This window comes from Mus caroli, chromosome 3 (assembly GCF_900094665.2).
Source record: "Mus caroli chromosome 3, CAROLI_EIJ_v1.1, whole genome shotgun sequence".
Lineage (NCBI taxonomy): Eukaryota > Metazoa > Chordata > Mammalia > Rodentia > Muridae > Mus > Mus caroli.
Window position 1 is genome coordinate 92,362,806 of NC_034572.1, and position 25,512 is coordinate 92,388,317.

General features: G+C 49.3%; 1 protein-coding gene across 1 annotated transcript; it reads right to left on the bottom strand.

The window, feature by feature from the left end:
* Positions 1-323: 323 nt before the first annotated feature.
* Phgdh (phosphoglycerate dehydrogenase) lies at positions 324-24,910 on the bottom strand. The gene is made up of 11 exons (XM_021159109.2): positions 24,677-24,910; positions 19,406-19,557; positions 18,130-18,195; positions 13,415-13,469; positions 13,208-13,306; positions 6,757-6,889; positions 6,181-6,329; positions 5,126-5,278; positions 1,894-2,026; positions 563-693; positions 324-431 (listed from the first exon to the last, which is right to left on the bottom strand). The coding sequence occupies exons 1-11, from the start codon at positions 24,812-24,814 to the stop codon at positions 324-326; spliced, it is 1,317 nt and encodes a 438-aa protein (XP_021014768.1). The 5' UTR covers positions 24,815-24,910.
* Positions 24,911-25,512: the final 602 nt, after the last annotated feature.

Below are 25,512 nucleotides of genomic sequence, written 5' to 3' on the forward strand. Positions count from 1 at the left end.
TGTGTGTGTGTGTGTGTGTGTGTGTGTGTGTGTGAGAGAGAGAGAGAGAGAGAGAGAGAGAGAGAGAGATCTAGCCTGGCCCAGTCTTGGCTCACTAGTTCAGTGATTTGGGGCTAGGGACAAATGGCATGAGCATTATGCCCCCAGACATTAGCTTATTGGGACAGTCAATATGCCCCATAAAGGGAGGACCACCCCCCCCTGCCTGCTTCAGAGCATTTTTGCACTATACATACAGTATTTTTGTGAGTATGAGCTCACTTCGAAATGCTCAGACATATGCTTTTTCCCTTTACAGATGAAGTAATTAAGACTAGCTCTCATCAGTAGGCAGGGTGGATGGCAAGAAGCAAACCCAAGTGAAACTGTGAACAGGCTTCTAAGATGTGGGGTGGAGTGAGGCCAAGGGGCATGTGCCTATAATCCTGGCACTGCGGAGTTAATAGCAGGAGGATCAGGAGTTCAAGGACAACCTGGGTTCTGTGGGAATGTCTTAAAGAAACAAATTAAAAAAAAAAAAGAGGGGTGGCAGAGCAGTGCTCAGAGTAACGACGGGGCGCACATTGAGGCCAGCCTCTTTCACCAGTAGCTTAGCGTTCACCAAGTTCACGTCTGCCTGCTTAGATGCTTCTCTCAGAAGGCCGACAATGACTGCAGGGCTCAGGCAGGTCCCAGCATTCTTCAGAGATGTTCCTGGGGACACAGAAGGTTGCCCTAAGATCATTGTTTACTGGGTACCACAAGAGGGGGTAAGGAGCCACAGGCACTTAACCCTCAGCTACAAGGCCCTTGTTGCCCTGGGAACCCCAACTGCACCCTGCACTGGGCACTGCGACTGCTTCCAAATGCTGAAAGCCAGCTGGGGCAGATCTGGCTCCAAGTCCAGAAACCTAAGAAGCTTTAACCAATTGGAGGCACTCCCCTCCAAAATGCAGTCCAACTCATGGCAGGCCACCATAGCCTGCCTGTCTTCCCAGAAGATACTTGAAAACTGTGTGATGCCACCAGTGGCTGGAACTCGAGACCCTTGCAAACACTGAAGTAACTGCATGCCCTCAGCCCCCCTGGCATGCTTCTTCAGGGCCTGGGTACTCAGGCCAGTGGACATGGTACCCCTGGCTGTGCCTGTCCCTGGTAATTCCAGTGTTTGGGGTTTAACTGTCCTGCCCAACTTCACATTTTCTCCCCAAGAGTCAGGTGCCAAATAGGTGACAGGGAGAGTGTACAGGAAGGGGTGTACAGGAAGAAGGGACCACCCCACTCCATCTGCAGAATGGTGGACCCACTACCAAGAAGAAAGCAGAGTTGCATGCAACGACAGGTTCATAATCAGACCCAGACAATTTTGTTGCCTAATTTAAAATCTCTCTACAGATTCCAATGTCTTTTAACATGAAACTCTCTGGTTGGGCTGGTGAGAGGGCTCAGCACTGACCGCTCTTCCAGAGGTCCTAAGTTCAAATCCCAGCAACCACATGATGGCTCACAACCATCCCTAATGAGATCTGACACCCTCCTCTGGAGTGTCTGAAGACAGCTACAGTGTATTTACATATAATAAATAAACAAATCTTTAAAAAATAAGAAAGAAAGAAAAGAGAAACTCTCTGGTCTCTCTTACATGGGAAACATGCATATCCTAAAAACATTGCATAACTGTTATCTGTGACAAATACGTTTTCCCAGGGTATTTGTATCCCACTTACACACTTCCTTTGTCCACCTCCATAGTGGGTGAGTTACACCAGAGCAGGACCCAAGTCCCCTGAATCTGCCACTAGATCCGCAATGAGCATTGGACACACCCAGCAGAGATAAGTCCACATCCCCACTTCCCTGTCCCTAGGCAGTGCCCCTAGCTCCTGCTGTGGACCTGACCAGACCTCTCCTCACCTTGTGTAACCACCTGGATGGTCCCTTTAGGGGAGCCAGCCCAGGAGTGCATCAGCGTGCCCAATGCTTCTGCCAGACCAATCCAAGGCTTGGTGTGTGGAGAGAAGGCACTGGTGAGGGCCTGGGCGTTCACCTGCAGAGAGAGGAGGATTAAATCAGGGCACACGTGCTCGAATGAACAGCTGAACCAGTGTTGTGTGGCCAAGGGTCAGCTTGGCATGGAGAGGCAACTAAGGTTGTGGATGATGATGGCCACCAACCATCAAGCAGGGAACAGGGACTTGTCCCTGTAGGTGAGAAGTACTGCAGAGCCCAAGAGGACACAGAAAGTTTCAGCTACACTACATGGCCAGAACAGGGGTAAGAAGCCTGGCTTCCTTCATTGAGCAGCATTGGTACTGGCTCTCTCTGTGAGAGGTTGGCTTCTTGTGTGACAGAGAGGGGTCGGGGCAGCACAGTAAAACATGGAAGTCACAGATGGTGGGGAGGCAGAATGGTGCATCTCGGGGATGGTGATCCAATTTGCCTGTTTCTATTTTGAGACAGGGTCTCCCTTCATAGTCTAGCCTGGTGAAACTCCAGCCTTACCTAACTCTCAAGTGCTAGGATTACAGGAGTGAGCCACCACATCTGGCTCATTTTATTATCTATTTTTGATTATTTTAAGTGACTGTTCACATTTGTCACTGAACACTATGCTCAGTTGCCATGACTTATAAACACATTCAGGCAGGTCTGATTATACTGTATTATGCTTCAAACATTCACCAGTGCTAAGATACTGAGGCATGCTGGGAAACTGAGCATCTAGGACCAAGTAGAACATCCCTGGACATCCCAAGTATAGAGTCTCAGGGCACACGCCTCCCCCCAACCCCCTCCCAGGGACCTCTAATAACAGAGCTTCTTTGTTCTGAGGTAAAATTCCTACTCCTTTTTGTGGTTGCAGATGCTCTGGCTTCCAGTCAGGTGTTAACAATTTCTTTGAGGCTACTTAGAAAGAATCCATCCAAGAAGGAGTTTAACTAGGACCCTGGGCTTTAAATCTGGGTTTGGTGGCTCCTGCGTATGATCTCTAGCAGTAAGGAGGCCAAGGGAGGAGGTTCTCTCTGTGTCCTGGGGCCAGCTGTAGATTCAGAGTAAAACCCCGTCTCTAAACACAAGCCAATCGCCCACCCCACTGGCAAACGAACAAGAACTCGGGTTTGATGAAGAGAATCAAATAAGTGGCTATGAGATGAGAAAACAACCAATGCTTCTATTCTTATTTTCAGTTATCACTAGACACGTCTTCAGCGCTACTTGTAAAAGCTGCAGGAGAGGAAGGAAGGAAAGGCAGAGGATGAGGGTGAGGAGGTGGAGGAGGGCTTAGACAGAGCAGGTGTGCTCAGCTCAGAAACTGCAGCACATCTCACTGTTGTCCAGTGGGTGGGGCCTACAGAGCCCCGCCTGGGGATGTGCTCACTGACTGTCGGTCCATAACAAAGATAAAAGGATGTGCAGTGGTCAGGCTTGAAAATAAATAGGAAGATGCTAGGGTAGAGTCAGGCGCCTCTGGAAACCAACCTGGTCCTCATGCTCGTCTGTGCTACGGTCAGAGAACTGCAGAAGATGCAGGCATAATTAGGGAGAGATGTCCTCTTGTAATAAAAACATCTCTTTCCAAAGACTATCAGTAGCTTGGGGTGGTTCATTCAATTTGCTAATGTTTGTGGTGACTGAGAGATTTCATAGTTTATGTAAGATGGTAACACTCTGTCTTTGTACTCCATGGAGTTTGCGTGAAGAAGTTCCTGTCAGAAAGTCATGGGATCTCACCACCACCTCAGGGCAGGTGGCTACCTCAAAGGGATCCCAAGGAGGGGGCAGAAGCCTGCCTTTAAAAAAGCTGAGCAGGTCCTCTGTCATATTGCCCAAAATGTGGGACGTTCATTAGCAGGGCATCAGCTGAGGCAGGAGAGGGGCTGTTTCATTTAGGCTTCCATTCTCTGGTTGGACAACTCAGCCAGGAGCCCAATCAAGGTCAGCTGCTCAAGAACTCACTGCGAGGCCGGATGAACAGGAAAATGTGCTCTGGTCTCAGGGAGCCAACACAGTGTGCAGAGGACGGAGGACAAACAGGTCAATGCCATACGGTCACCACAGGCTCTGTAGGCTCTTACACCACAAGTGGCTCTCAAAGAGGCTAATCACCACAGACCAAATGGCATCCTGACTGTCTTGAGACAGATAACTGAGCTGTCTAAATGGAGGAAGGAGGGCTGAGCGGGATCCAACCAGTGACTCTTTCCAGGCTGTGAGTCAGTTAGAAAGGCCATGGGTCCTCTCGCACATCCAGTTGGATCCACTGATTTTTGCAGAGTATTAAGTACTTGCTTGGTGGTCATTCACATAGGCTGCAGAGAAACTTAAAGACAGCCTTTCAGTCTTCAGGGAACTTAGAATTCAGCTTTAACAAGTTAATAGACCTGTTATGTCATATAAGATGTGGACAGTGAGTGTGACAGGGTACACCTTTAACTCCAGTACTCAGGAGGTAGAGCTGGGTCTGAGGCCAGGGCTACATAGTGAGACCCTGCTTCAAAAAAACACCAAACCAAACTAAAACCAATCAACCAAACACAATCATGAGTAGCAAACAACAACAACAACAACAACAAAACAAAAAAAAACCTGAGGCACAGCTCCAATGGTCCAGAAAGCATTGAAAGAGGAAACAAGCCCCCAGGAAGGACTGGGGCCAGAACGTGGGGGCACCTGGTATTCCCCAGACTAAGCAAGGGGCCAACTAACAGGGAAGGTTCACAGAGAAAGCGGGGTGAGTTCTGACTGAGGACATGATGCAAAGAATGCCTAACACACACCCGCCTCCCCCATCTTACACACACACACAAACACACAGCCTCGCTCAGTCACCCTAGCAACACCACCCCACACCCAAGGCATGTGGACAACAAAGGAGCCTTTTTTTTCTGGTGGCTGAGCCTGGGAAGGGTCAAATCTCTGCAGCAAGGCTACAATATAACAGCTCAGAAAACAGACTCCCAGCTCCAAGGTCTTAGCTATCAAGACTACAGAAGGGCTGCTCCATCCATCTATCCCAAGTGCCAACTCAAGTACAGATTCCAACTCTTCAGTTCCCAGGGCTGAGCCTGTCCACCCCTAGCTGCTTTGTCTGTGCCTTTTCTCTCTTCCCAGACTCCAGGCCCCAGTCTCATGTTGTGATACTTACGACGCCTGTTAGAGATTTCCCCTTCACCATGTCCACAAACTGGACTGCGATTTCCTCCCCACAGCGGCTCTGGGCTTCCTTGGTGCTGGCACCCAGGTGGGGACAGCTGATGACATTCTCGTGGTCCACTAAGGCCCGGTCCCGTGGTGGCTCCTACCCAGAGAGATATCTCTAAATTGGTTATGAACTGCCTATACACCTTCTGCTGTTGTTCCCACTGAACTTTGAGAATTGCAACCATGCGGATCCCAGCAGACAATGCAAAGATGCTCATGGCAGAAGATGCTACTGCATAATTAGAAGACGGTCCTACACAGTGGAGCTTGTAACAGAGTTGAGAGACCCAGAAACACAAACCAAAACACTGTGCACCTTTGGCTGGGAACATCCCAGTGCTGTGGGGCTTCAGAGGGGGCCAGTGACTTGCCACGGCCTCATAGCTAGAACCTGTATTCAAGCCAAGGTCCACACTCTTTCCTCTGGGGCCACACCAAGGAACCCAGATGCTGAGATAACATCTCTGAAGAGAGAGGCCAATAGGGCTGGTGCAAGTGCATACTCAGCACTCTGTATGCTGAGGCTAAACCTTTGAACATGCTGGGACAAGAAAGAGTACACTCTGGGGACTTTGGGAGAATACTGTCATCATTCCTGGGCTTCTGAGCCTCCCTGGGAAGGGAAGAGGAAACAAGGAAAGCTAATGGGTACCAGGCAGGCCATCTTCTTGGCCATATGGCTGACTTAAGAATCAGGAGTGGCACACACAAACTCCCCTTGTCTTCTCCAAGTCATCAATATGGCAACAGCCTGAGCAGGAACAGGTACTATTTAACAGTTTAACCAGGAATGGGTTCTATTTAGGACCTTAGTTTTGCAGAAGGCAGCACAGCCTCTTCAAAACCGCAGGTGTGTTCTTGGCACACAGTGAGCTCCTGGGCTTCAAGATGGCACACTGTCTTCTATGTTTCAAGATGGTGCACTGTCTTGCCCAAGGCCTTTGTGCTCCCCCCTCACCTTTACCCTCTGACCCCGACACAGAGGCTGTAAGCACTTACTTCTGTAAACACATCCAGTGCAGCCCCAGCACACTGACCAGACTGCAGGGCACGCAGCAGGGCACCTTCATCCACAATGCCTCCTCGAGCACAGTTCACCACTCGCACGCCTTTCTTGCACTGAGCAAAGGTGCTGTCATTCAGCAAGCCTGGAAGAAAGCGGAGACTATTATGATGGCTCTTGACCCTCTCACTTAACACAGGTCCCATAACTCACATCTCCCCAAAGGCCTCTTTCTCCTGGATAGCTAGCTACCTTGTTCTCACTTCTGTCTTCCTAGATGCTCTGGGATAATAGACCTTGTACTGTATGTGGGTTAGATTCAAGAAGTTTAGGAAATGGTGCTTGGTGTTCCAAGAACAAAATGCCCTGCAGGGTCCCATGAAGCCTCTACCCGGGATGCCAGCTGTACTACCTCAGTCTATTTAGACACCTGGCTTTCCCAGCGAGCTCACCCCTCCTGCATCTGAGGCAAGGACTTGTAACAAAGTATCATCATGCTCAGCAGGCCCCAGGCAGCTCCCTCCCTACACCTGCTTGATGATGTCTGCAGAAAACCCACACTGAGAGCCTACCTGTGGTGGAGGGCAGGAGTGGGGTATGGACAGTTATGAAGTCACAGAGAGGCCAGATCTCCTCCAGCCGTAGCTGCTGAACACCAAAGGAGGCCGCGACTTCAGGAGAGATGATGGGATCATAGCCTACAGTCTGGTCAGAAGTGAGAGAAGGCAGAGGCATCTTAATATCAATAGTATCATTATCAGTAACTGCACCATTAGTAACTGGTGCCACACTAAACCTAACTGAATTCCCTACGGTAATTCTCAGAACAGTGCAGTAGGCTTGGGGCTACACTCCTGACGGGAAGGAGGCTTACAGAACCAGCAGGGAGCACAGCCAGCACAGAGGGGAAAAGGTTGCCTGTCACCAACCTCCAACCCCCCCCAGCAGGTGCAGGAGCAACTTAGGTGTGGCTGGACCAAGTGGGTCTTGGAAGCCCTGAGACAGGAGACTGGTGAGGGAGGGCACTCCCATGGGGAACATGCCACAGGAAACAGAAGACAGGCTGGTAGATGCAGCTGTAAGGCCCAGGACGGACTGGAGAGGGGACAGCTTCTAATCAGAAGATAAAGCAAGATGTGCCATTAGAAAGAAGGTTAAGATACTATGTAGGGCTGAAGAAGGGGGAAGAGCCCTCTCTCTGAATTTGATTTAGTGAGACTTAAAATGCCCCTGGTTTTAAAATAACCTAGATTACACAATATGCAGAGCTTAAAGTCTCAACTCATACTAAAGTTCCAGTGACCAAAGGCAAATTTTTCAGCCTCATGAAACTGGTTCTGTGTCATCAAGGCAGCGGGTGGGGCACAGATGCTTACAGCTAAGGCAAGCTGATAACAGCAATACTATGTAACATTTACTGTGTCTGGTGCTGTGTTGTTGTTTCTAAAGCCTAGGCTTGCCTTACAGTTGAAATCCTCCTACCTCAGCCTTTGAAGAAGTGGCCGTGATAGCACATCTACATCGTACCTGATGGATTAGGTATTAATTCCCTGTGTTAGCCCGGAGAAACCAAGGCAGTGGTCACTCCTGGCATCATACTCTGGCCTCGGGGCCTGCTCGTCTAGTGCCTACACGCCTCCCGGGAAGGCAGAAAGGTGGGATAAGAGCAGGGGGCAGGTCAGCATGGGGGCAATCATGGGCGAGGGCAGCACTGTCCAACAGAGACAACTGACTCTGAGCAAAAAGAGGGCATGGAGAAATCCATGCTACACACACCGCCACATGCAAACCTTCCCTACCCCTCTCACCCCCTAGACACACACACACACACACACACACACACACACCTCGTGAGAGAAAGGAGTTGAATGAGATGAAACCCAGCATTGGAGACAATCTCAAGGAAGACTCATTCAAGTCTCAGGAGGAGCCATGACCTCAGTTATTATTCCCCATAAGCAGCCAGGCAGATTCAGAAAGCAGGCAGGTGGGTTTTGCAATAACGAAGACCTAAGTACCCTTGCCTGATCTACCAGGAGGCCTCCCTACCAAGCTCAACTTTTGTCTGAGATTGACTATGGAGAAAGGGACATAGGAACCATATGTCATGAAGGCCCTAATGTTCTTGAGGAGGAAGGGTATAGTCAATCCATTGAGGCAGGTGTGCCTGCTGCAACCAAGAGATGTGGCTGGAGCCATGGAGCCAGGCATCCTTCCTCAGCTGCTGTCCTCTAGATGGGCGAGGACCCTGACACTAAGAACTCTGAGCGAGATGGCCACCACACACACTGCCCTAGCATTCTAACACAAATATATTCCAAGAACAAAAAAGAAACTCCCCTTAACCCTTTAAGGATGCATTTGGAGTAGATTTGGGTATAAGAACAGGGAGGGAATGAGGCCTCATCCTTGAGCAGTTAGTTGCTCCCTCCCTCTGCAGAGAGGAGTGGTACCCACCCCTTTCCTGTCCTTCTATATAGAGAGATTATCTTGTATATTGTATGGATGCCTCACCTGTCAATTTAAAAGCCTATGGCCTATGCCTTAGGCAAGAAATAGAGGTGGGAGAAAGAATTCTGGAAAGAAAGGGGCAGGGGAGGGGTTGGGGGGGAGGGAAGGCCAATGGTACCACAGCCACAGAACACAGGTAACCAGACGTATGGCAAAGTGTAGGTTAAAATAAATGGGTGTCTTTAGTTATGAGCTAGTCAGAGTAGAGCCTAGCTATATGGCCAAGATAGTTGTAAGATATGACTTGGGTCAGAGTCTTACTTCTGGGAGCCTAGGGCTGGGAGACAGAACTTGTAGTCCTCTACTACATGGTGCGCGAATCACTTAAAATTACAGACTGCAAGCCCTGCCTTACAATAATAGACTTCTTTTTATACATAGAGCTTCTGGGGGGGGGGGCACTAATGGTGAATAAGTTAGTACTGTGGGCCTAATGGTGAATAAGTTAGTGCTAGTGTGCATCATTAGCCTTGTTCATAAGTAAAGCCAAGGAGCTCCCTTCCCCCCATCCATCCCAGCCACCAGCGAGGGCTAGAGAAAAAGGCACCGCCTCTTGTGGCCCTGTAAGGACCGGAGCACAGAGCATGAAGGGCTGTGGGTTCCGAGGGCCTAGTCAGACATTATTATCATCCTCTGATGGAGCCTGCTCATCTTTGTACCGAGAAGGAAACACTCTGGGGGAGAGAGAAAATCCCGGGCCTCACCCTCACAATTCGTCTTTGTCTGCGGGTGCCAAAGCTGACCAGAACAATGGCCCCATTCATCTCTAGTCCAGATGTATTTGTTTTCTCACACGCAGTGAGGAAAGCAAAAGAACATCAGAGACCACAAAGCCCTGTGTAACCGAGGAGCACCCAGTGGTGTGTTCTACTCTCGGGGACCAAGGCAGACAGAGCTCAGGGCTGACAGCCCGGCCACTGTCCCTGCTGTGTCAGCAGGTACCTGGGGTGAGGGGAGGAGGCTGGGAAAGGAGAGGTCAGAGAGTAGGGGCTCAGCTTCTTCCTCACACAGAGATAAGAGTTTCTTCTTCACTTACCCGCAGGCGACTGCCAGGAACAGTCTAGCTGGGAGAGGCCTGGCTCCTGCTTTTCACTAAGCAATAATAACTAGGGCATAAAGGAGATGAACTGGGCCGGAGTTCTCACACTAGGGGACTGTGCTGGCAAAAGCAGACAGGCTGACTGGTATGCCTGCCTGGCTCCTACATGTCCAGAAAAGGCTCGGATGTCCTAGTGTACAGAAGCTGGGGAGTGTGCTGATGTGTGTGTGTGTGTGTCTGTCTGTCTGTCTGTCTCCACTTGATACAAACCTAAAGACATCCTGAAAGAGGGAGTCTTAACTGAGAAAAATCCCTCCATAAGATTGGTCTTAGGCCAGAGGCAGGCGGATTTCTGAGTTCGAGGCCAGCCTGGTCTACAAAGTGAGTTCCAGGACAGCCAGGGCTACACAGAGAAACCCTGTCTCGAAAAACCANNNAGTGAGTTCCAGGACAGCCAGGGCTATACAGAGAAACCCTGTCGCAAAAAAAAAAAAAAAAAAAAAAAAAAAAAGATTGGTCTTAGGCAATATTGTGGGATATTGCCTTGATTAATGATGCTATGGGAGAGGCCAGTTCACTGTGGGTGTGCCAAACCCGGGCAGGTGGTCCTGGGTGGTATAAGAAACTAGCATGAGCAAGCCAATAAGCTGTACGCCTCCTGGGTTGCCTCCACATCAGTTCCTGCCTTGGGATTCTGCTTCCAGGTTCCTGCCCCGACTTCCCTGTTAAATGCCCGCCCCCTCAAGTTGCTTTTGGCTATGGTGTTTTATCAGAGCAGTTACCTTTCTAGGTAACTAAGACACATTTCCTCAAGGGTCCCGGCGCCACTTTGATGGTGTTACAGAGGCAGCGCTGAGAGGCTCCTCTTCTAGCTCCAGGGCCCTACTGGCTCAACAAGGGATGGAGAAATGAGGCCTTGAAGATGAAGGGGCTCCAAGGCAGAGCTGATCAGAACATGTCTTCCCCCTTCCTCATAGCTGTGCTTCGAGCATTGGAACGCCTTCTGCCAACCTCAATGGCTTTTACATACAAACTTAACAAAATGTCACCTCAAAGCTGCTTAGGTGAAGGCCCACCCCCAGCTCTCCCCAGCCCCCTCCTCCCTCCTGCCTGTGTCTATCCCATTGCACCTGTGCTGAACCTGGGGCTGGGTATGAAGGTCACTGTTCCTGGGTGGTTAAGAATTCTAGGTGTTGGGGGCAGTAAGATGGTGTGGTGGCAAAGGTTGCTCGCTGCCAAGTTCAGACCACCAGAGTTTGATCCCCGGCACCCACATGGTGGAGAGACATGGTGTCTATAATCTCAGCACTTAGAAGCCAAGAAAAAAGGGTCATAAGCTCAAGGCTACCCCAGGTAACTCAACCAGACCCTGTCTCAAGACTAAACAATGAGAGGGGTGATGATGTAGTTCAGTGGTCTAGCGACTCATCGGCTTGTGTGAGGCTTTGGGTTCAAGACTCAGCACCCCAAAACAAATCAAGCAAAACTCCCACATTGAAAAGGTCTAAAGGTAAAGAGATGTTTATACATTTCCACGTTCTACCAGATTAATTATTATTTCTCAAGGGAACAAGACTAGTTTGGAAATGAGCTTAATAGGAATTAATCACAGGGCTAGTGAGATGGCTCAGCAGGCACAGGCACTTACTACCAAGGTGCCTGAGTTGGATCCCTGGGACTCACACATGGAAGGAGAGAACCAAGTCTCACAATCTTTCTGACCTCCATAAATGTGCATTCCTGTGCACACTCATGCATACACACACACACAAATGTAACATAATTTCTTAATGTGACCATTGTTTCCTAATCTAGATACTTAGAACTATGTTATCTTGCTGTTGGTGGCTTTAAGGACAAAGGCGGGAGCTTAGATGATGGAGATTCTCTGTATCCCAGGATGACATTCACTAAACCCCAGGAACATTGCAGGGTGGTTGGCTGAGCTGGAGATCACTGAAGAGGCTTGGCCAGGGAGGGTATTACAAGCCACATTCTAGGAGTTCACAAAGAATGTTTCCAAACCGAAGCAGGTAGGAGTGGCCAAAAGCAACCCCAAGTAAAGGTAACAATATCCCCAAAACCCTGGTAGAAGTTAAACACGGCTACCTATGCTGTGCATTCCTATCATCCCAGGACTCAGGAGGTTGAGGCAGGGGGATTATAAGTTTGAGGCTAGCCTACATAGTTAAATTTTATCCTAAACACATTCAAGCATGTTGCGTATGACCCACTCAAAGCTACAGACCAGCACTGAGATGAGTGGGTACTACATATCTCTCTCAGACAAACACATGTCTGAGAAGTATCCTATCACTTCTTCACATTGATGCTCAAAGCTGCACATAGGCTTGGGAGCAGCTGGGCAGCACCGGGTGGCTGGGCAGGCTTCCCTCTCACCGTCATTACTCTGGAAACAAAACGGGGCTCTTTGGCTGGATTCAGTAACTGCCAAGGTCTCCTAGTGTTAGTGTTCAAAAGCTGGAAGAATCTAGCTATCAATGTCACAGGGACAATGGGAACCATGGGGTGACTGAGAGCCTTACTGTCTGTCCCGAGCCACTGTATGTCAATGAAATGCTCAGCCGAATTGGTTCCATGTACTTAGGATTGCTAAAGCACAGACCTCAGCTTTTAGATCAGAATTCATCATGGGATGATCTGATTATTGTCACAACAATTTGCTCATTATGTTTAACTAAAGCCTTCTGGCTGCTGTGTGACCATAATCCCTGTAATTCCCTCAACAATCACATTAAATATGGAATGTCCGTTGGCATCCACTCAGCTGCCTTCAGCTCTCATGGCAGACAAGCATTGGTCACATTTGTCCATCATCCAGCCAGGACCTTCCTGATCCCACAGTTGGAAAAAGAGAGGGTTGAAGTGACTTCTGAGATATGAAGCTGTCTAGTAATTTCTCATATCAGGGCATGCAAACAAGCAGGTATTTTAAAGAAAGAATCTTGCTATGTAACCCAGGCTGGATTTGAACTCGTGAACCACCTGCCAAAGCCTCCCAAATATTGAGATAATAAACACAGGACACTATGCCCATCTATCGGCACCTTTAAACTTTGCTGGGATAATGAGGGAAATAGAGAAGACAGAAAGCATTTCTTGGCTATAAATCTGTTTTTAAATCATCAGAGAGGAGACACAGAATAACTAGAAGGCCCTTGTAACACCACAAGAAAGGATGTGTGTCATGGAAGAACATTTGCTGGCCCATTGAGACACAGGGCTATTGACACCCAGGAGTTGAGGGACCTGCATCAAGAATTCTCAGCTTTTGAGTTCAAATGTCCTAATAGAGAGATCAAAGTTCCTTTTTCTCTCTGACTTTACTGCCTGTTTAGTAATAGGCTCTAGAGATCCATGTACAACAAAGCCTTCAGCTTCTTCCATGCTTAGCCATCTCTTCCAATACTGCTTCAGAGAGAATGCATCCAAAGTGTCCGGAAACCTCTTACCTTCATTCCAAAGGACTGCATTCGGGTGGCCACTTCTCTTCCTATTCTGCCAAGGCCAAGAATTCCCAGTGTCTTCCCATTCAGTTCTGTCCCCATGAACTGCAACCAGAAAGGCAAAAGGCAAAGATGACCAAGTCAGGTCCAAGAGTAAGGGTTGGGAGTTGAGCCCGCATGGGCAAGGCAAGGCAAGGCAAGGCAAGAGCTCACCTTCTTCCGGTCCCATTTGCCATCTTTCATCGAAGCCGTTGCCTGGGGAATCTGCCTGCAAGAACACAGCAGGTTCAGTGGGTCACCCTACAGGCCAGGAAGAAGGTACACAGATAGCTCAGTGCAGCCACCATCTATCTTTGCCATTTTCCTGGGAACCTCACAACGTGGGTTTGGGGGGCTCAGGTTCAGGGACACTGTGTGTAAGGGAAGGCTGGGACAGTGAGAACATTGGTAGGACATGATTTGGGAACCATAGGACATCTGTCTCTAGCCAGGAGGCTGGGGGAAGAATCTGATGTGCTCTACCACCAAGGCACCAAGAAGCGTGAGTGGGTTTGGCAAGTTTTCTCCTGTAAGCAGCACCAGCCTTCAAAAGCTTATAGGGACAGATGCTTCAAAGACTCCTGTTTGGTTCTTCTTCTGGACCAACCACTCTTGATGGCTTCTCTTGTTATCAAGGGGCAGGTGATTAACCTTCCTTCTTAAACACCAAGAGAGCTAATCTGAGGCAAGTAGCAACACAGCCCAGACCTTTCTACTCAGTCCTGAATGATCCTAATACTTCCAACACGTCCACCACCTGTCCTACCTATTTCTGACCCACACTCACCCACACACCACAGACTGTCTCTTTCTATTGACTCCTGTGCAAGTCCGAGTTGCCGTGTTTTGTTTTCTGGATCCAGCAGAGAGTCAATTAGGACAAAGTTAGGATTTAAGGGTAAGACACAGATTGTGGGACATGGCCCCACGACCACCTCTGGGAACAATGAGGAATGGCTTTGTGCTGTGCACCTTCTCCATGCTGGACTCTGAGAAGCGCTCGGGCCCACACCACTCATCTCCTGAGGGAAGGAGTTCATTCATGCACGCTGTAGGCACTTAGGCCTGGATTGCTGCCTTGAGAGCAGAACACCCACTAGCGTTCTGAGTCAGGTACTTCCTTCCCCATAAGGTACACACAAAGTGGTTTACACCCATCTTGGATGAGGAGTATCAGCAAGGGATTCTGGGAAAGGGGGACCCTCTTCAAATTACAGTACTCTGACTGCTCCTTCGATAAATTGCCCCTGGCATTGGAGGGAAACTTCCTCCTTCTGAAACCTTTTCCTCACCCTCAGGGAAGGGTTGTGTTGAGGGAGACTTTGTATACTCTGACAGGCAAAAGTATCACTCGGGAGACCTCGGGAAACCTAGATGAGGCTCATCTGCTGCATATGCTGGGCTTGGTCTCCTCCCCTCCCCTCACTGACCAGTGCAATGTTGCACTGCTAGGCAGGAATCTTGGGAGAAGGTAGAGCAAAGGTTAACTCACCCAGCAGGAAGGAGAAGGGAGGAAAGAGATAACTTTTTAATCACAGCAGGTTTCAGGCCCCAGGCAAGAGTGCTGACTGTCTGGATCTTTAAAAAGGATTCAGAACAGCTTCAGCCCCCCTTTACTAGAAAGCCTGTATCACAGAGACACAACACACACAAATGCCTATTAAGTGTGTCATATCTGCCAAACAACTATCTGGCTTGTTAGGATGCATTCATATATATATATATATATATATATACGCCATTAGACTGTCCCCAAGAGGCTCACACATCCCAGAACCCCGCCAGAAGAGCTCTCTTAGATAAAAGAATCCACAGGTAGGCACATGAATGATGATAAGAGTTTATCCCATGCATTACAATACAGGCCTAGAGAGTGGGTCTCAACCTTCCGAATGCTTCGATCCTTCAGTTCAGTTCCTCGTGTTGTGGTGACCTCTAACCATAAAATTTCTGTTGCTACTTCATAACTGTAATTGTGCCACTGTTATGAATTGCACTGCAAATATTATTGGAGATAGAGATTTGTCAAAGGGGTCACCACCGACAGGTTAAGAAGGGTAGTGTCAGGTAGACGCTGGAGACCATGACTTAGCTGCCCCAACCAGAGTCAAGGGTTAAAACAGAAAATCTCAATGCTTAACAAGTTAGCAGAGATACCTGACACATATGGTACTTGAGGTTGCAGGGTACAGAGAACATCCTCAAAGGTTTGGGGATTAAAGAAGGCACAGCACCCATGGGTGTGAGGAGAGAGAGTGTGTAGGAGGGTGTATATACTCTCTGTGAGCTTGCTGTTACCATCTGTGATGGTTTGCATATGCTTGGTCCAGAGTGGCACTATTAGGTATGGCCCTGTTGGAGTAGGTGTGTTACTGTGGGTGTGGAACTCTCAACCTAACTGCTTAGAAGTCAGTCTTCCACTAGCAGCCTTCAGATGAAGATGTAGAACTCTCAGCTCCTCCTGTACCATGCCTGCCTGGATGCTGCCATGCTCCCACCTTGATAATGGACTGAACCTCTGAACCTGTAAGCCAGCCCCAATTAAATGTTATCCTTTATAAGACTTGCCTTGGTCATGGTGACTGTTCACAGCAGTAAAACTCAAAGTAAGACAGAAGTTGGTGCCAGGGAATGGAGTATTGCTGTGATAGGCCTGACCATGCTTTTGTTTGGAAGAGTGTGGATTTTGGGACTTTGGATTTGGAGAGCCGTGGAATGAATGTTTTAAGTGGGGTTTACTGAGCCATCCTCGTGGGAATATGGAAGACTGTTGCTGTGAGTGATTTGACTGTGCAGACCTGGCCCAAGAGGCTTCAAGAGAGGAATTTCAGTGTGTGGTGTACAGACTGTCTTTGTAGTATTTTGGTGAAGAATGTGGCTGCTTTTTGCCCTTGTCTGAAGAGTCTGAGGCTAAGGTAAAGAGATTCATATTAATTGCATTGACAAGTCTCAAAAAAGCCTAGCAGAGACTTTGTTCTCTGGTTACGTCTTATGGTAAGCATTTTGAACAAACACAGCAACCTTAGGAAGGAAAAATATAAAATATATGATTTGAGTATTAAAGAGGCACCAGGAAGTGAAATGGTGAGGAATCCTGTGTTCTAAGAGATAACAGATTAAGAGAGTGGGGCTTTGGGGCAAGAGCCTACCCAGCTAAATTTAGATCCAGGGAAGGTGGTACACACCTTTAATCCCAGGAGATAAAACCTGGCAGATCTCTCGAGTTCAAGGCCAGCCTGAGACAGAGCAAGTTCCCAAAAGTCTAGGAGTGGTGGTACACACATTTAATTCTAGGAGACAGGCATGCAGATTTCTGAGTTCAAGGTCAATCTACAGAGCCAGTTCCAGGACAGCCAAGTTTAGGCAGTGAAGGAGTTGGAAAACAGAAAGCTAGTGATAATGTAATAGAACATGGGGCCATGTTCCAGCTCCTGCAAGCAGAACACCTCAGCAGCTTCGGCCATATGGCTCTGGCTTTAGAGTGAAAAATAGAAGGGACTACTGGGACAACTGATGCTGGTTAACTGGAGCTAAGAAATTAGTGGTGATTTAGATAAGACCCAAATCACTGAGGTGAAATCTTCTAGGAAGTGTTTTCTGAGAGGGCAAAGAAGCTGTGTTACAGAGACAGCCAAGGTTATACCTTATGCTGCAGCTGTACTTGATAACGTGTAAGAGTCATACAGGTGGTACTGATTTTGAAGGCATGAAGGGACCATGAAGAGCAGCTGAGGCTTGGCACTGTGAGAGGCCATGGAAGGCCACTGGTGAAGGTGCAGCCTCAGTTGTAGTTGATAGCCCAGGACTAAAGGGGTCATACAAAGAAAGGCTTTGAGGCTTGGCACCATGAAGAGAGCTTTATGAGAGGCTACTGGTGAAGCCTATTTGCAGCAGAAGACCCCAGTGTATTGGAGATGCCAGTACCATGGGATGATCACCAAAAACAGCAGCAGCATTGGGGAGGATCAACCTGAGCTTAGAGTGTCACAGAGGGCAGAGCTGGAGAAGTGACACCAGCCCTTTGGAGGAGCCCAGAAGATCATGTGTGGATCCCAGACACTGAAACAAGAAGCTGTAATATTGAAGTTGCCTTGGAGACCCCAAGATTTTCAAGACGCCAGAGCCATGGGATATCTGCTGAGGAATGCTGTTAACAGGTCGTGGAACCAGCCCAGGAAAAGAAGTTTGTTGCAGTCAACAAAGATAAAAAAGAGATCTGAAGGCTGCTTTGACATCAGACATGGAGATGCAGAGTTTGGACTTTGCCCAGCTGGTTTCCTGTACTTTGGACGTTTAACATTGTTGAAACTGCTATAGACTATGGGCACTGTGGAAATTGGGCTAAATGTACTTTTTAATTGTGCTATGCCTAGATATGGCCCCCACAGAATAATGTTTTTGACCAAGCTTATGGGGGCCAGGGAGTGGAATGTGATGGTTTGTATATGCTTGGTCCAGGGAGTGGCACTATTAGGAGGTGTGGCCTTGTTGGAGTAGGTGTGTCACTGTGGGCTTAGGACCATCATTCTAGTTAGTCTTCCCCTAGCAGCCTTCAGATGAAGTTGTAGAACTCTCAGCTCTGCCTGTACCATGACTGCCTAGATGCTGCCATGCTCCCACCTTGATGATAATGAACTGAACCTCTGAGCCTGTAAGCCAGCCTCAGTTAAATGTTATTCCTTATAAGACTTGCTCATAGCAGTAAAACCCTAAGATAACATCCATCCTCCCATGCAAACTTGCAAGCCACCAGAGAAAGTACATTGTGTCTGTGTGCTTAGCACCCTGCAGAACTCCAGACGGAGGCACCTGGACCTCTTCTAGGTCCGTTTGCTTGCTGAGTGGTAATCACTGACCTCGCTGGGTCTTCTGAGAAGTCAGGGGCTTACCTGGCCAGGCACATGATCATCCCACAGGTGAGCTCCGCAGCACTGAGGCTGTTCCCGTTGGGGGTGCTAAAGACCCAAAAGAAGAATGTCAGTGAGCCCAGGCAAACCCAGCACTCAACACTTCCAGCCCCGGGCCCCCATTCTGGCTTCTCTGACACTCTGCTGCCCTAAGAACCAGGCTACCTTGGCCTCCCGTTCCAAGGCAGAGGCCCTCCCTCAGGCAGGCACAAGGCAGGGAAACACCTGATGGAAAGATGGAAGAGTAGTTTGGCCCAGTTCTCTCTCATTTCAGGGACTATCCATCTACACTCTCCTCTGATCCTTCCTTGCCTGAGCCCCTGAGCCAAGTGTACAACACTCAGGTCAGCCTGCTGCCGAGTAACCCTCCTGGGGTCCCATCAGCTGGCTCATATCAGGAATGAAGCTCCTGTTTTTATCTCTACCCGTTTGGTTTCTTCTTTTTACTCAACAAATTTCGAACTGAGAAAAAGCCCAACTCCCCAAAACACAACAACAAACAAAGCAAACGAACAAGCAAACAAACAACAACCAAAAAAAAAAAAAAAACAAACCAAAAACAAACAAACAAAAAAAGCCCCCAGGAGATCATGTTGACAACTCCAAAGCCTAACACACATTTATTTAAAACTTCTGCTTCCTCTACAGGTTAAGCTCATCTGTAGAAGGTTACAAAGAGTTATAAGGCTCTCTGAAAAACAAAAGGACTGTAAGAGTTTGTGCAAGGCAAGAGAACTTCCAGTTCTTCCCTCAGCAAGCAGCTAAGGTGTAGGCAGAAGTGAGGCTGGCGGCCCCTGGGTCAGGACCACAGAGTGGGTAGGATGGGTTATCCTTTAACATTTCCACCATCAGGTACTGACCTCTGTCAGTCATTCTGTCCATTAACCCCTACCCTCCTGGGGGAGGGGAAGAGGGCAGGACTCAGAGTCAGCAAAGTGGACTGGGAGCAGCTATACCACCAGGTTCCTAACTCACGGCAGTGCAGCAATAGCCTGCTGGCCATGATCTTTGCCCCTGGGCTTCTATAAACAACACAGTGCTGACAGGGACCCCTCTCCTCTGGGGCCTAGAGTGCTAGGAAGAAACTGGGATCTTTGCTTCAGACTGGTGCAGGGAAATATAGGAAGAGACAAGATGGGAGGTCACCCCACCAAGAATGTGTGTGCATCTATACAGGGTGCAAGACCACTGAGTTAGCAAACAAACAAACAAACAAACAAAAAACACGCAAGAGCCACCCTCAGCTCCCAGAACTTACTTCATGACTAGGATGCCCTTCCTCGTGGCAGCCTCCAGATCCACATTGTCCACGCCTGTGCCAGCCCTGCCCACCACCTGGAGCTTCTCTGCTGCATTGATGACATCAGCAGTGACCTTAGTAGCTGAACGGACAATGAGGCCTTCACAGTCCTGGGCAGAGGAAGACAATACCAGGGTTCATACAATTTTTCTGTAATGTACCTGAGGACTCCGGTGGGTTCCGGTGGGCACAAATGCCCACTCACAGGCACATCTGGCTTCTTTGCACACTGTAGGGTAATGTGGACATTTGAGAGCAGTTATAAGACATGAGTACCTGGTCAGTACACTACAGCTATAGCATCGGCTTGCTGGCTCTAGGCATCTGATTAATCTTTCCATAGATGGCGCCCCCATAAGGACCTAGAGCCAGAGAATAACCCATCCTGACAGTATACCTCAGTGTGACCAGACTCATGCCCCAGTGAACTCTGTACACACTGACATTCCTTGCCTCATGGGTAAATTCCAAAGAAAGAACAGCAACTCCTGTATACTCATCGTCGGTCTGGCCTGCATCCTCTAAGCTGCATCCCTTATCTCAGAGATATTTAGGTTCGGGCCTCGGGTATGGGAGAAGGAAACAGGATAGGCAGGTATGGATGGCACTTGGCCCTGTTCCACATCACCTCTTCCATTGGACACTGAGCTGGCTCAAGAGCAGAGGTGGGATCCAATCTCACTCCTTGAGCCCCTTGCCAGGCACGTGGAAGGAAGATGGCTGTAAACGCTGGCTGGCGGAGTAAGTAAGTGAAATGGAAGGAAGTGCCTGCTGAAAGGAAAATGGTTCTTGAGAGCCCACAGGAAGGGAGAGGGAAGAGCTGTGAATCTAAGAGTCTTGGCCCTAGGGTGAGGCCCACACTGCCTTTACAAGCCTGGGATGGAGGAAGGAGCAGTGGAGGAGTGACAAGGTGAGAGAACAGAGCTATTTTATCTCTGCTGGGAAAAGAGAAGTGAATGAAGCTTGGGCTGCTGCTCAAAGGGTATTTAGGCTGTGGGGAGGGAGGGGTGGCTGAAATACTGGAATGGACTGACTTGCTGAGGAGCAGTTGTAGAACCTGCAGCAATGACAGAATTCAAGGCCAGGCCAGGCCAGGCCAAGAGACCTTGCCTTAAAAAAAAAAAAAAAGGAAGAAAAAGAAAGAAAGAACGAACGAAAGAAAGAAAGAAAGAAAGAAAGAAAGAAGAAAGACCAAAAAGATTGGTTCTAGAATTAGTTCTCTGGAGCTGTTCGGGCTGGAGGCATCCTCCCTGGGTGGGGCTGTGCCTGCAGGGAAGGCTCCAGGCAGGCCCCTGAAGGAGGCTGTTGTAGACAGAACAGAGGAAGGAAAAACTGACATCTGAAGGTTGTTTTCTGCCCTGCTTCTCCCCTGCACCCCCAATCTCTCACACACAGGGAAATAGGGAGAAGGGACCCATTTTCTCTCTTCTCTGATCCTAAGCCCAGGTCCTGCCCTGCCCTGCTCTGTATAGTTCCAGGTAACTTGCCCAATCATTGCTCTGGGGGATTCCCCACAGGAAACTGCAGCTGCAGAGAGGACGCAGGGACTTCAACTGTCTGCTTCTCTGACAGCCCCTAAGCACTACCGCAGTCACAGTGCTGTTTTTCTCCCTGGCTGAGTCTGCTTTGAGGGGCCCACACCCTGGAACTATACTTCTACCCACCTGCCCCAGCCAGCTTTTGACACTGAACCTTTAGAGCCTCCAGTAAGACTGGCACAGACATGCTTCCAAAGCTGGTATGTCCTAAAGGCGTGGGACCTACGTTAGAGCCAACACCAGTCAGAGTTTGCTGGTTTCCAAGGCCTTCTATAACATCAACTATATGCCATTTCTTCAGCTTATTTCACTACAAACTGACTGAGGCCACCGGCCACCCCACCCTGTGCTGAGCCCTCAGACTCCGGCACTCCTAAACACCATTCGTCCCTTCTCTAGGACCATAGCTCATCCCTCAAAGACTCCTCCAGGGTGCTCCTCCCCTGCTCTACAGCCCAAATGATCACACCTAACCAAACTCCTAGTGTAGTACTGGGATTAGAACACTCTCTGTCATGCATGATGAATACCTGTAATCCCAGGACTCTACCCCAGTGCTCTAACACTGGGGAAGAGGCAGAATTAAGTTCAAGGCTCTCAAAATCGAATCCCTCACCCCTCCACCCCCACCCCAGCACCTGCTCTTTCTTCTCTTGCACTCACCAAGTGGGAATATCAAGCAAGTGCCTTGATAAAAGCACCTCCATGGGTCTTCGCCTTGAATTTCATCTGGAACACACACTCTCCACATTAGCCTACAGACATTGCCTTTCCTGCTCCTAGGCTTCAGAGCTAGGAAACAGTATGCCATTGGCATGTTTGATTTACGGCTGTTCCAGAAAAACTGTGCTAACTCAGTGGAAACCTATCCCCGCACTTGTTCTTCAAGTTCACACACGCTTTCTTTCCCAGGAGAATGGCCTTGGCCTTGTGGGTAATTCAATTATTGTTAACACTTAGTGCATAGGGCACGTTAGAGAAGCTCTCCGAATGATTCCCCTGGCCTGGGACTCAGAGATCTGTCTACCTGCCTTGGCCTTTCTTCTGAGTGCTGGGATTAAAAGCATGAGGCAACATCTTCGGCCTGCCTGCCTCCCTCTCCTACTCTCTCTTTGGTTTTTTGAAATGATCTTGCAATGTGGCAATCCTGATGTTCCAGTGTCCCAAGTAATAGGATTACATGGGCATGTTTCATCACATCCAGAGCATGTTGTGTTGTGTGTGTTTGTGTGTGTGTGTGTCTGTGTGCTCGCGTGCAGAGTCCTTGTCTCAAATAATAATGGTTGTGATATAAGAAAAAGGAGCCCTCTAACTTGCTCTAATTTGTGTCTTTGTGCTCATACACTCACACATCCACATGCCCTCACACCCACTCCAATACAGGGAACTGAAACCCCACACACGAAACAAGACTCTACCAATATTATTGCGTCTCTACTGTTTTCCATAACACCGATCGTGACTTACAAAACTCAGTGCCCCAGTGTGCTCCGACTTGGTGATTGGCGGTCTATCACTACGGAAGAGAGTGAATGGTAACATCTCCCTGGGCTTAGGGCAAACAGCATGCCCAGAATATGAAGCAGCAGAGGCCAGTTCCAGCAAGGGGGAAGGAACCCTTGCTTCTTACTGCAAAGATTAAAATGGGGCCTGGCAGGAGACACTTTGCCAGGCTACTCTTAGGAGATAAAATGAGGAGGGATGGTGGAAATGTGGGTCCTTCTACAGGTAATCCAAGATTAGTTAATTGGCATTCTGAACTGGGTATTTTGCCAAGGCACACTGAAGGCTGAGAGCTTCCCAAAGGACCAGCCAGCCAAGTCAGTGGCACCCACCCTCCTCCTCTTTCCTGCCAAGTGTCTCTGCTGCTTGAAAGCACCCTGCATTTCTAGCACTGGACTCCCACCCCTACCCTTCAGGCCTGGCCTGCTCCTCACCCTCCTCACACCCCCTCCTCCCGCTCCTCTATTGGATATAACATTTCTCACTGCCCCTAGAAAGCAGCAAAGCCTGCTGCCACTGGTGGCCTGAAAGCCACTCTATAGCCTTCCTGCTCAGCCCACTGTTTAGATTTTAGAACCAAGGTCACTGTCACAGGACATGCGAAGGACTCAATGGCTCCACGGGAGAGTCACAGCCTGAGCCACCCATAAAGACCATAACAACAATCCCTTCTCTGGACTTTCCATTCCCACAGGCTCCACTGTTTGTTGTCTCAGAACTGTCACCTGACTAGCTGTCTCAGAGTTGGGCCTTGTTCCCCAAGAAACCTACAACTCTCCCCCACCCCCTTTCCTTTTCTTGTCATGCTTTATAGATAGGGTCTCATTCTGTAGCTCGGGCTGGTCTCGAACTCGGAGATAATCTGACTCAGCCTCCTTCATACTAGGCATGAGCCAGCCAGCTCATTTTCACTTTTCTTGTTCTTTTTGAGACAGAGAAAAGACTACTCTGTGTAGTCCTGGCTGTCCTCGAACTCATGGACATCCACCTGCCTCTGCCTCCTGAGTGCTGGAATTAAAGGTATGTGTCATCTCCACCTAGCTCTTCCAAGCTTCTTAAAGACCGGGCCTAGAAAAAGTCTGCGAATAAGGGCTGCTGGGCACGTGGCTATTAGCTCGGTAGAGGAAAAGGGATTGGGGGCGGGGAAGGGTCTTGGGAGAAATAGACAAGCGAGCTCAGAGAGTTTCCAGGGTTGCAAGAACAACCCCGCTTGGTCTCTGCGGTTTGAGGCCTCAGCCTGAGCAGGAAGACTGGTACATTCCTCCTGGCTGCAGGCCCTAAGCTGAGCACGTGGAACTTTGGGGGTGGGGCAGTACAGCTGGGACAGAGACAGCATACCTGGATGGATTAGATCTACAGGAAGGGCAGGAACTGAAGTGCTCACAAAGCAGAAAAAGCAGAAACCCCTTCCTTACGTCTGAACAAAGTCACCCGATTGACACAAGCTTTTCAAATAAGTGAAAGACTTTTAAGTTTTATAACGATTAGAGGTTTGCTCCGAAGACTTCGTAGAAGTAACCTGTCCCTACTGCGCTTGGGACAGGATTCTGATGTAGTGAAGTCGGGCCTGATCGGCGATGAAGCCAATGGTGGAGGTTGACTCCAGGCGGCGGCCGCGTGGGCGGCGCGGGGCTCCGGCTGCACCCCCGGGCCGCCCGGAATCCTGCGAGCGCTCCCCAGGGCGGGGGAATGAGCGCCAAGGTCTTGCATCAGACAAAAGGCGGTGCGAGTCCGCTGCCACAAATGCCACGGGACCCGCAGGAGCAGTGCCAGCGCCCCGCGCCCCCTGCCTCCACCCCAGGAGTCTGCACTGAGCAGGGATGGTGTGCGTGTAGCACCCCGAGCCGGGAACTCGCAGCCTGGGTCGCCAGGCACGAAAGCTCCGGAGAGGTTCTGGCATTCGAGAGAGGTTCTGGCATCCCGCAGGACCAGATGGAGCAGCTGCACTTTGCAGCGCCGGCAAGAAACACGCGGTAGCAAAAAGCACAAAAAGTTTGCATTCTGCACCTCCAGGCCATTCGTTCCTCTCTGCTTTTCCTCCCTCCCACTGCTGGTCCCCAATCTCGGGAGGCCCCCGGACCAACTGATAAGATAGGGGAGGACAGCCCTGGAACCACTGGGGTCAGCGGCTTTGGCCATAAAGATGCCTGGTGATTAGGTGATTATGCTTGTGTCCGGCTCGCCTTACCTGGAGTTCAGCTATCAGCTCCTCCTTGCTCAAGTTCTGCTTCTCCACCACCTGCAGCCCTCCATCTTGCAGGATCTTCCGGCAGCAGGGGTCCAGGCTGTCACTGATGAGTACTTTGCGCAGATTTGCGAAGGCCATTGCTAGAGTCAGGCCTTAGAATCAGTTGCTCTGGGTGGGCAGAAGCACTTAGTTCAGGAAACAGCAGGCAGGGCTGGCTCTGGTGACTGGGCAGGGTTCTCGATCTCCCGCTCCCCCTTTATCCTCCCCCTCCTCGCGCCAACAGTCTCCTTTTGATTGGTCAGAAATGCTTAAACTCTGCTGACTCCGCCTCCCCGGGCAGAGCCTCCCACACATTTTTTTTTTTTTTTTTTTTTTTAAATCCTACACAGTAGGATTTCTCCAGTAGTGAAGCCCTTACCTGCACCGGGTGAGCTTTAACACGCACGATTTATGCTGACAGGCTGATTTATATCGGAAATAAACAGAAATACGCTGTCTCCGCGAGGGAACTGAATCGCATAGTAACTTCTTTCCTCTTAAAGACCATTTATTGGCTGGGTATTTATAACTCCTAGTTGAGCATAATTAGAATGAGTAAGGCCACGGGTTAGATTCTCTGCAACACACGCATGCACACACACACACACACACACCGTTAGGAGATTAAGGAACAAGGTGTGTGTGTGTATGTGTGTGTACATAAGAGTTGGTTCTTGCCTTCCACCAATCCCAGTGGGAGATGAGAGACAAGTCTGGGAAAGGCAAGGGTTTCTTATTCCTTACCCCCCAAAAGACCTTAAGATTAAATCTAGATATAGTAATGGCCGTGGACGAGG